This window comes from Acinonyx jubatus, chromosome D1 (genome assembly GCF_027475565.1).
Source record: "Acinonyx jubatus isolate Ajub_Pintada_27869175 chromosome D1, VMU_Ajub_asm_v1.0, whole genome shotgun sequence".
In the NCBI taxonomy this organism is placed as follows: domain Eukaryota; kingdom Metazoa; phylum Chordata; class Mammalia; order Carnivora; family Felidae; genus Acinonyx; species Acinonyx jubatus.
In genome coordinates, this window is record NC_069390.1 from 106,558,442 (window position 1) to 106,570,745 (window position 12,304).

The 12,304-nt window shown below is 35.7% G+C and overlaps 1 protein-coding gene across 1 annotated transcript in view; it reads left to right on the forward strand.

Annotated features, from left to right (window-relative positions):
* The window catches only part of LOC106983952 (protein NPAT), a 57,608-nt gene extending 50,941 nt beyond the window's left edge, over positions 1-6,667 (forward strand). The window contains exon 18 of the mRNA XM_015082143.3: positions 117-6,667. Coding sequence (XP_014937629.2) covers positions 117-194 — 78 coding nt within the window. The 3' untranslated portion in view covers positions 195-6,667. The remainder of the gene's footprint in view (positions 1-116) is intronic.
* The last annotated feature ends 5,637 nt before the right edge of the window (positions 6,668-12,304 follow it).

Genomic DNA, 12,304 nt, shown 5'->3' on the forward strand with positions numbered 1-12,304 from the left:
TTTTGCCCTTGTTTGAGTTCAATATGTTAACTTAGGTTTATTTTTTTCTTTTTTTCTTTTCTTTCTTTCTTTTTTCTTTTTTTTTTCTTTTTCTTTTTTTTTTTTTTTTTTAACAGAAAAAGAAGCTACCCAGTTCATTTCCAGCTGGAATGGATGTGGACAAATTTTTGTTATCATTGCATTATGATGAGTAAACACTCTGAACCTAAAAGAACAGTAGCTGTTTAAAACTCGTATCCCTTAAACTCTGAGTGTAGGGAATGAGATACTGACAGAACCTGACCTGCACTTTCCTTGTACTGAAATTTCACTTTATACCTGAATCATGCTGTTTCTGAAGCAGCTTCCTACTTTGTAAATAGATTTACCTGGTATATTTTTTATTTTGGAAAAAACATTTGCAGAAATGTAAGTAAATCCAATCTGCAAAACTGTATAGCTGTGACAATTATGTACTGTAAATATTGTATGAATCTGGTTGAAATAGAGGTTAAATCAGCCTAGTGTTCTTACATTGTGTTTTTTGACTTCTTGTGATCCCTAACTCTGAGGTTGATGCATCTGGACTAGCTTCTCACTTTTGGGGGGAAAATGATGCTTTTCCTTACAGTTGCCTTTGGTGACTGTCCTACAAGATGTTTGAAGACAGCCACAAAGTAGTACAGAAGTGATGACAACCTCATCTGGTGGTAGAGAGACCAGAAATTAACAATTTAGGATTTTTTCTAGAGTGAATACTTTATTACCCCTTCTTACTACAGTAAAGGTTATATTCCTGAAGTTTTACACTTTACTTTCACTGTTTCTTCTGATGGTTCTGGTCTCTTTGTTTTAAAGAGAATTTTGTAAACCATTTTTGAGTGTTCTGATCTTTTGTTTATAACTTTTGAGATCTTTTACAGAACTTTAAATGTTTAGACTATTGAGCCATACAAAGTCTATTCATGTGGTAGTTGAGACTTCTTGGTATGTATATCCTTTTCCCCCACATACTGGGGATTTGAAGAATTGCACTAATCCATAGCACTTCTTACGTAGTAGTGACCAGTGCACATTTGATTTAAGTCTTGTGTTCTGGGTTAAAGCTTGTGTGGAGGGCCATCGTCTGGGAAGCTGTGTCCATCATAAGATGTAAAAAAGAAAAATCATAGTTTTATATTTTAATGTAGTTTCTCCTAAAATGGGCTGTTACATAACTGTGTCTATACTTAGATATAGTGCCCCCTAAGGTGTTACGAAGAGTTACTGTCACAGAGTCCTTAAGGAGAATGAAAGAGGTGCCTTCTCTGTTTCAGACTCACATGCATCAGTTAAGTTGAAAAATTCGTTTAAATCTTTATGAGAACAGAAATTATCTTTAATATGTGACCAATTGTGCCTAGATTAAAGTATATTCTCTTAAGTGCTTTCTGTTTGGTTAAATATCAGTATATCAGGATTTTTTTCTACAGGTGTGTATGTTGTTAAAGAGTCCTTTTCCTCGGCCTTTTTTTTTATACTGGGCCTTCAGAAAACTAATTGCATCCTACTTCTCTTTCTCAGTGTGGAAATCACGTCATAATTGCTGAATCTTAGTGCAGAAATTTGTCTTGTGAGTTATGATATGGCAGTGGTCTATTCATAAGGAACTACATATCATACACTTAATGTTTATTTAACTCAGTGTGATACTGTACTACAGTTAGGTTTGAATAAATATTTTCGGTAACTTCAAAAGTTTGAACTACTTTATATTGGCAGTCATTCTCATTTAGATACTTTGATTAAATTCCTTTGCAAGCCACTTTTTCACAAGTTCACATAATGTTGGAAAATACAGATTTTCTTCTCATTCAATTAATATGTATTAGTATTTGCTAAGTACTAAGAATTCACATACAAATAAAGTTTGCTTTATTCAAGATTGTTAGGTCACCAGCCAGGAGCCATTAGATATAGTCCAAAAACAACCTGTACTTGGAACTTGCATTCACGTTCAAGAGTAAAACCATAACCTCCATTTTACCTTAAAAGTCCAAAGTCCTGGACTTAGTTGTAGCGTATACTCGGTAATCTATTTTAACAGTCAGGTGCCCAGGGACTACGTTTTTGGATTAGAGTATATCTACTATAAACAACTTACGCCTACTTTTGTAAGTACACGTAAGGATCTACTCTTTATTGTGGACATTACTTACCGATTAATGTAGTCGTGTATTAAATCTGGGAATTCTTGTAATTAAAGTGTTTGACTATTTTAGCCCGGATATTATTAGAACCTTTTAGTATGTTGAAGTTGTACATGGGAAGAGCATCCATCAGCATTCAGCCAAAGGCTAGATGTCATGACTCTTAGGGGAGGATAAGATTTTATTTTTGATAAGGAGTAAATTCAAATGCAATATTATTATATATTTTACATTCATTATTTCTCAAGCCACCATCTTTCAGCCATAGCCTCAGCTTCTTGAAATTCCGCATGAAGTTTTCACTTTATTATTAGCCTTTTTGTTTTCTTTCCTTTTTTTTAGGTAGGCTCCGTGCCCAACGTGGGGCTTAAACTCACAACCCCCCGATTCAGAGTCACATGCTCTGCCGACTGGGCCAGCCAGGCGCCCCCTAGGCTTTTTCTCCTCATAGACTTGTTTCTTTTTATAAACACTAGTTAACATTTGGCATGCTTTTTTCCTAAATTATTTTCTCTGTATAGCTGAACTTAAACTGTAAATATAACATCCTAATGCTGTTTTTCACTTCAAATAATACCAAGCATTTTCCATTTTTTACCAACAGAAAAAAGAAAAACATTTATATGACAGCCATTAAGAGTCATGATTTTAATTTATGAATGATTTAAAAGCTTAGAAAGTTTAAAAAAAAATAGCACTGACAGATTTGTAACCAGTTATTATTTGTTTGTGTTATCAGTTGCTTCCTTAAGAGACATTTTATTTTATTTTTTTAATATTTTTTAATGTTTATTTATTTTTGAGAGAGACGGAGACAGAATGCGAGTGTATTAGAAGCAGAGAGAGAGGGAACCGAAGCAGAATCCGAAGCAGGCTCCAGGCTCTGAGCTGCCAGCCCAGAGCCCCACGTGGGGCTTGAACTCACAGACTGTGAGATCATGACCTGAGCCGAAGTCAGACGCTCAACTGACTGAGCCACCCAGGCACCCCTAGGAGACATTTTAGAGAGCAGAATTACCAAATTAAAAACTGAGTGCACATTTTTTTTAAGGATCTCAAAATTTTTTCCCAAATTCTTGCAGAAAATTTTTTCAGTTTGTCATTTCTTCCACAGCATCGGTTTCTCCCTTACCAAAGATACAGTGAAGAATATCATCACTGGTTTCTAGGCTTTTATTTCTTGATTTATTAAAATTAGGTATTAGCTCCTAACCCATATAAAAATTTTTTTAGTATCTGGTCTGAGGTAAGGATCAAAGTCTAATTTTTCCCTAAATATTTAACCATTTGATTCTATAATTGATGAAAATAAGGTTTCTCTCTTCACATGCATCTGCTTATAATATCTCCCTTACTCTGTCCTGATCCACAATCTCTTACTCACAGTTCTAAAATCCAAAAGGTTCTGACACCAATTTTTTCCCCTAAGTTTAGCATCAAAATCATTTTATGGCAAAACCTGACCTGATTTGACATGAGGCTACATGAATCTTTATCTCATTTGGTATGGATATTCACGTTTTACTAGAAAAGTAGTAATGTGCTTAGTGTGCTGTTTGAGATTCAACTGGGTATGATACACACATCATGTTACTTTTTAAAAATCCTGAATATTATGAATCATGAAACCCAGCTAACCTTAAAGGTATAAGACCAAAGACGCCGAACCTATGTTAAATTTATACATACAGGGGCACCTGGTGGATCAGTCAGTTGAGCATCCGACTTCGGCTCTGGTCACGATCTCAGGGTTCGTGGGTTCAAGTCCTGCTGTGGGCTCCTGTGCTGACAGTTCGCAGCCTCCTTCAGATTCTGTGTCTCCCTCTCTCTCTGCCTGTCCCCACCACTCGTGTCTCTGTCTCGGTCTCAAAAATAATAAACTTTAATAAAAGTTATACATAGGGGCGCCTGAGTGGCTCAGTCGGTTCACCGGCCAACTTGAACTCAGGTCATGATCTCACAGTTTGTGAGTTCGAGCCCCGCCTCAGGCTCTGTGCTGACAGCTCAGAGCCTGGAGCCTGCTTCACAATCTGTGTCTCCCTCTCTCTCTGACCCTCCCCCGCTCACACTCTGTCTCTCTTTCTCTGAAAAATAAATAAACATGAAAAAAAATTTATACGTATGTATACTATATACTGTGGTGTATAGATTTTGTGCCATTGATTAAATGATGATAGCTTTGTGTCCATTATAACTATTATTCTTTTCAGGTACTCACTCCTGCCATGTGTCCTGGTTAACTGTTTAGAATCACTAGTTTTATTTAGAATTAAAATCCTTTTGTGGGGGGCGCCTGGGTGGCTCAGTCAGTTAAGTATCCAACTCAGTTTCAGCTCAGATCATGATATCATGGTTTGTGGGTTCAGGCCCCTTATCAGGCTCTGGGCTGACAATGTGGAGCCTGCTTGGGATTCTCTCTTTCCCTCTCTCTCTGCCCCTCCCCTGTTAGTGTTCTCTCTCAAAACTAAAAACATTTTTTTAAATGTTTTAATTCTTTTGGAATATTCATTTGAAGTACATTAACCCTGTAAGTTAACTGATAATGAAAGAGGCAAATGGTAAGGGCAATATGGTATATATCTGTAGCTTTGTAGTTGCCGCTAGCCTCATAAATTTCTTGGTAAACAGAGTATTTTGTTGTTGCTATTTTTAGAGAACTCTCGTTCTAACTGGTTATTTTTTAGTTAGTGTAAAATCTGTATGGAAGCATAAAATAACAGAGTGTACCAGCTGTTAAGTTCACATACTAAAGTGGGTTTCCTAAAAGTACACACATCCACTTAATCATCCAGATGAAGACCAGAACATTACCAATACCCTAGAGGCCCTTCATAACTTCCTCTAGTGACTGCTCACCCCAAGGGTAATAATTGTCTTGGTTTATATATACACCATAATTTGAGCTTTTTTTTTTTTAACTCTGTGTGAATGTATTCATGCAATATTATAGTCTTTTATAAAAAGTTCTTTTGCTCAATATTGCAAGATCCACTCATATGCAATTCAGATGTCATCTTCAATGCTATGTATTTTAAGTTAATCCATTTTATAGTTGAACATTTCAGTTTGGAGCTATTATGAATAGAATTGAATATATTTGTACGTTTTTGGGGTGAATGTATTACACTTCTCAGTTGGTTATATACTCAGGAATAGGGTTGCTGGCTCATAGGGTTACACATATACAGCCTTATTCACATTTTTCAGTTTCCCAGAGTGGTTTTGCTAAATCCTGCCACTGTCAACATTGTAAAAAGAGTTCCATTTGTTTTACATCATTGTCAGTAATCGGTGTTTTCATTTTAGCCATTTTGATGGTGTATATTGACATCATAATGCAGTTTTATTTTGGTTCTTCCTGACAATTGAACACCATTTCAAACGCTTATTGGCCATTTGGATAGTTTATTTCCTTTCGTGAAGTATCTGTTCGTGTCTTTTTTTTTTTTTTTTTTTTTTTTTTTTTTTTTTTTTTGAGACAAAGAGTGAGCAGGAGAGGGGCAGAGAGGGAGAGAGAATCCCAGGCAGGTTCTGTGCTGTCAGTGCAGAGCCCCTGCACTGCACTAACTGGCCAAGCCACCCAGGCGCCCCTCTGTTTGTGTCTTTTGACCACTTGTGTACTGAGTTGTCTGCCTTTTTCGTACTGATGCGTACATTTCTGTGTTCTAGATACAAGTCCATGGATGTCCAATGTCTGAATATTTTACCATGTTTTTCTTCTAGCAGTTTTATTGGTCAGCCTTTTGTGTTTTCATTAAGCATCCATCTGGAAATCATTTTCCATATGGATATCCAGTTAACCCAACACCAGTACTGAGAAAGACTGTCCTTTCCCAAATATGTCATACTGTTCCCATTGTCAGGAGCTGATAAACTGTGTATGTGTGAGTTTGCCTCTGGACCTCTTTTTTCTTAACTGAAATATCATTAACCTACAGTGTTATCTTTCAGGTATATAACATTGATGCAAACAACTTTACACATGACTTGGTCTTCACTACAATAAGTGTAGTCACCATCTGTCGAACATTATCGCAATGTCATTGACTGTATTCCCAATGCTGTACTTTTCATCTCCATGACTTAATTTATAACTGGAAGTTTGTACCATTGGTCTACATTTTAAAGATGTGCCAGTAACACACCAGCTTGATTACTGTAGGAAATCTTTGTGTTTTAGATTTTGTATTTGAGCCCCTTAACAAAGTGAGCTCTATGAGAGCCATGGCTTTCCTGATGCTTACTTTTTACTTAACAAGGATGTATCATCCCTAAATAATTATGAACTAATTTCATTTCTTCTTACCACACTGATTAGCCCTTCAAGTACAACTAGTAATGATCAAAGTAGACTTCCATGTCTTATTCCTCATTTTAAAGAGAATGTTCACTACAGTGTTGGATTTTGTTTGCAGTGTTTTAAGAATTACATCAGGAGTATTTGTTCAGCTTAATTAGGTGCTGTTCTAACATCAATTAAAATATTTTTGTTAAATCCATGAATTTGTTTTTATATTCTAATATTGTATACTTTGCAATCTTAGTGATTCTTTAAATATAACTTGATTTGTCAGCATTTTAATGTTTATAATGAGATTGGTTTCAAGCTTATGCCAGTTTTTCAATGAATTTGAAACTTTCTGTGTCTTTCCACTTTATCTGAATATTGGAATAATAAATAGTACTTGTTTTAGGATTAATGTGATGTTTAAGACAATTTAGAGCATTTAGGTCAATGGAACATAATAAGTACCTTCACAACTAGCTACCAATGCTGTTTTTTATTTCTGTACTCTGCAACAGATTATTGAGAACTGGAAATAATTATTCTTTGAAAGTGAATCACCTAAGCCTGCAGGCTTTTGCAGAAGCAATTCATTTTATTTCCCCAAGATTTCTTCTAGGCTGATGGGTATAACCAGGCTTGGAGCTTTAGTCTGAATTAAATACCATATTTTTCCTCTAAATCTTACCCATTCTTTTTAGAGATTAATTTTTTGACAAAATCACCTCTTAAATTTAAAAATTGCATACTGTTCTGGTTGGCTAATTTGTAGTTTATTCTTAAATGTTTGCTATTTTCTTCAGAGTTCTTCTGCATGTTTTACTTCTTAAATTGAATCAAGAGTTATCTTGCTTTTTTTTCCTTTTAAAACTATGCAAGCATTTAATTAAGGTTATGAATTTAGTTCTGATTTCAACTTAATACATCAAGATTTGGAAGACAGGGTAAGTACTTTCCTATTCTTGTTATTTTTTTATATGTTAATTACTTAGAATAAGCATGCTTTATTTGCCTAAAAATGTGTTTTTATTATTCTGGTAAGAAGATAAGTTGATATTTCTGTAAATCTTGCATGGATGCCAAAAAACAAATATTCTCGTTATAAATATGCTTAGCTTTGATCTTTAATTTTGTACTATCAAATTCTATCTACCTTTGTTTTTGACTCTTTTGTCCTAAACCTTTACTTTCCCATAGAATTATCTTGGCCATGGTTTTCTTTTTATTTTTTTTAACTCTTTTTTTTTTTTTTAATGTTTGTTTCTGAGGGGGCCAGACAGAGAATCCCAAGCAGACTCCATGCTGTCAGTGTAGAGATGCCCAACGTGAAGTTTGAACTCATGAACCATGAGATCATGCCCTAAGCCAAAATCAAGTCAGACTCTCAACCACCTGAGCCACCCAGACGCCCCTTGGCCATAGTTTTCGCTTCATTTGTTTTCCTATATTGCTTAGGGCAGTCTGTCACTGTCATAACTATCACTGTCATTTTTTTTTCAGCTTTATTGAGTTAAAATTGATGATTAAAATTGTTAAAATATTTAAAGTGTACATCATGAGTGGATCTACAGTACATTTTGGAAGGATTCCTCCCATCAAACACATCCATCACCTCCCATGTTTATCTTTTTGGGTGTGTGTGACCTTTGAGCTCTTAGAAAATTTCAACTATACGGTATTATCCACTGTTGTCATATATTAGATCCTGAAAGCATATTCACATTAGACTGAAATGTTGTACATACCCATTTACAAAATCTTGGTTCCACCCACCACTCCCCCCTATCCCAACCCCTAGCAACACCTCTCCTACTCTGTTTCTAGGAGTTCGACTTTTTTAATTCCACATATAAGTGATAGCATGCAATATTTGTCTTTCTCTGGCTTATTTCACTAAGTATAGTGCCCTCAAGATCCATCCATGGTGTTGCATATGCAGAATTTCTCTTTGTCGTGGCTGAATATTCCATTGCATATATTTACCACCTCTGTTTTTATATGTTCATTTGTTGAGTATCACTTAGATGTTTCCCTATCTTAGCTACTGTGGATCATGCCTTTTCAACGTCCTGTTTTCATTTCCTTGGAATATTTTTTTTCCTATTTTTTCTGATTTTTTGTCTTTAATTTTTGAGAAAACTCCACACTGTTTTCCATAATGACTGCACTAAGTTTACATTCTCATTAACAGTGCACAGGGGTTCTGTTCTCCACATCCTTACCAGTGTTTGTCTTTTCAGTGATAGCCATTCTACTAGGTGTGACGTGATACGTTATTGTAGTTTTGATTTTCATTTCCCAGGTGACTACTGACAGCACCTTTTCATATACCCCCTGCTCATTTATACGTCTTCCTTGGAAAAAGCTCTCTTCAGATCCTTTGTCCATTTTTTAGTTGGCTTGGTTTTTTGCTATTCACTTATGGGAGTTCTTTTTGAACATTAACTCCTTATCAGGTACATGATTTCTAAATATTCTGTCCCATTCCATATGTTGTCTTTTCTTTTTGCTGGTTTCCTTGGCTGTGCCTAAGCTTTGCTTTTGCTGCCTTTGCTTTTGGTTTCAAACTCAAAATACCATTGCCAAGGTCACTTTCAATGAGGTTGATGGGGGATGGGCTAAATGGGTGATGGGTATTAAGGAGGGCACTTGTGATGAGCACTGGGTGTTCTATGTAAGTGATGAATCACCAACTTCTCCTGAAACCAATACTACACTGTATGTTAACTAAACTTGAATTTAAGTAAAATCTTGGGAGGAAAGATGGTCACTTTCTGTGTATTCTTCTAGAAGTTTAACAGTTTCAGATCTTAGATTTCAGCTTTTAATTTACATTTTGGGGTAATTTTTGTGTATGTTGGAAAGGGTCGTTTCACTCCTGCATGTGGTTACCCAGTTTTTCCAACACCATTAATTGAAGAGACCGTCCTTTCCCCATTTTATATTCTTGTCTCTTTGTCATAAGTTAATTGATCACATGTTGCATGTCTTACTTCTAACTCCTCTATTCCATTCATCTTTGTGTTTGCTTTATGCCAGTACCATACTGTTTTGATTACTGTAACTTTGTTTGAACTCAAGAAGTGTGATTCCTCTGTCTATATTCTCTCTCAAGATTGCTTTGGCTGTTCGGGCTCTCTTGTAGTTCCATACAAATTTTCAGATTCTTTGTTGAAGTCCATCAACATGGAATATCTTTCCGTTTGTTTCTTCTTTAGTTTCTTTTGTAAATGTCTTAATAGTATCAGTGTACAGATCTTTCCCCTCCCTGGTTAAAGGTATTACTAGATACTTTATTCTTTTTGATAAAATTGTAAATGGGATTGTTTGTTTAATGTCCCTGTTAGTATACTTAGTGTATAAAAATGTAGTGGACTTTTATATATTGATTGTATGTCCTACAACTGTACCAAATCCGTCTATTAGTTTTAACAGTTACTTTGATAGTCTTTAGTGTGTTCTGTATGTCATATTGTCTACAAATAGAGACAGTTTTAGTTCCCTTCTGACTTGCATGCTTTTTATTTCTTTTCTTTGCATAATTCTCTGGCTAGGACTTCCAATCTATTGAATAAAATTGATGAAAGTGGGCATCCTTGTCTTGTTCATGTTTTGGAGATGAGACCTTGAGCTTTTCAACCATTATTGAAAGTATATTAGCTGTGGGCTTATCATAGGTGATCTTTATTAAGTTGAGGCATATTCTTCTTATATCTATTATGTTGGGAGTTATTATCAGATTTTTTTGTTTTGTCAAATGCTTTTTCTTCATCTGTAAAGATGATCACATCATTTTTACACTTTATTTCGTTAATGATGTATCATGAATTTGCAGATACTGAACCATCATCCACTTGCATCCCTGGAATAAATCTCATTTGATTGTGATATGTGATCTGCTTAGTATGCTGTAGAATTTGATTGGCTAATATGCTGTTCAGGCTCTTGGCACCTGTGTTCATGAAGGATATTAGTCTGTAATTTTCTTTCTTGTAGTGTCCTTGTGTGGTTTTGGTTATCAGGGTAGTGCTGTCCCCATAAAATGATTTTTTCTATTTAAATGCTTGATAGAATTAAGCAGTAGAACTGTCTGGTCCTGGACTTCCATGTGAGGTTTTTGATTACTGAATCAATGTCCTTACTGTTAATTGATCTGTTCAGATACTGTTTCTTCATGATTCAGTCTTAGTAGGTTGTGTGTTTCTAGCACTTTATCTGCTTCTGAGTCTTCCAGTGTGTTGGGAATTATTCATTGTAGCCTCTTATTATCCTTTGTATTTGTGTGGTATTTGTGTGATGTCTCCTTCATTTACACTTTTATATATTTGAATTATCTTATTTTCATTCCATTTTTAATATATTTGCTGCCAAAGCAAGTTCTCTTAGTAAGTCTAGCTAATGGTTTTTCTGTTTCTGCTTTAAAAACCACAAAAAACAGCTCTTAGCTCTATTGGTCTTTTCTGTTGTCATTTTTGTATCTATTTCATGTATTTCCACTCTGATATTTGTTATTTCCTTCCTTCTACTAACTTAAAGGTTGCTTTGTTTTCTTCTCCTTGAGTAGTGTAGTGTGTTTGAGATCTTTCTTGATTCCTAATGTGAGCATTGGTCACTGTGAACCTCCCTATTAGAACTGCCTTTGCTACATCCCATAAGTTCTGGTATGTTGTATTTCCATTTTCACTTGTGTATCAGTCAACATTTTCTTCTAATTTTACATTTGAGTAATCTGCACCAAACATGAAACTCAGACTTCTAACCCCACCATCAAGAGTTACATGCTCTGGCGACTGACCCAGCCCCGGTGCCCCTGTGTCAATATTTTTTTTTTTATTTCTCTTTTGATTTCTTTGATCCATTGATTCCGTTTAATGGTTTTTAATCTCCACATATTTGCGAATTTTTCACTTTTTCTTCTTGTAATTGATTTCTAGTTTTATACCAATGTTAGAAAAAAATGCTGGATAGTGTTTCGATCACCTTAAACTTACCACGATTTCTTTTCTGGCCTGACCCATGATCTATCCAGACAGTGTTCCATGTGCACTTAAGAAGAATGTGGATTCTGCTGTTAGATGGAATGTTTTGTAAATATCTAAGTCCATCTGGTCTAACATGTGAAGTGCAGTATTTCCTTTTTGATTTTATGTCTGGACAATCTTTCCATTATTGAAAGAGGTTCCTGAAGTCCCTTCCTAATTATATCATGCCCCTGTGTCAGGTGCATCAATACTTGAAACTGTTTAACCTCCTGTTGGCTTGACCCCTGCCTCCTCTATGTCTTAGTCTAATTTGTCCAATGTGAGTATAGCTTCCGTGCTTTTTTTGGCCTCCGTACATGAAATATCATCTTCCAGCACTTCACTTGCAGTCTGTGCCCTTGAAGCTGAAGTATGTCATTTGCAGGCAGCATATAGTCCAGTCTTTGTTTCTCCATTCAGCTACTCTGTATCTTTTGATTGGAGAATTCAGTTCCTTTGTATTTAAAGGTATTATTTACAGGTATGGATTTACTATGGCCGTTTTGTTAATTGTTCTCTGGCTGTTGTATAATCCCTTTGTTTCTTTTTTCACCTCTCTCTCCCTTTGTGATTTGGTAAATTTTTGACTCTATCTTTTTGTGTATCTGCTATAGGTGTTTGTTTTGCAGTTACCATGAGGCTTACATAAGGCATTTAAGTATCCTTTTTTTAATTTTTAGAAATCCCCATCAGGGGAGAGAGGCAGAGGGGGGAAAAGAGAATTTTTTTGTTTATTTTTGAGAGAGCACGTGTGTGCACAGGTGGGGGAGGGGCAGAGGAGGAGGGTGGGACACAGGATCCAAAGCAGGCTCTGCCCTGACAGCGCAGCC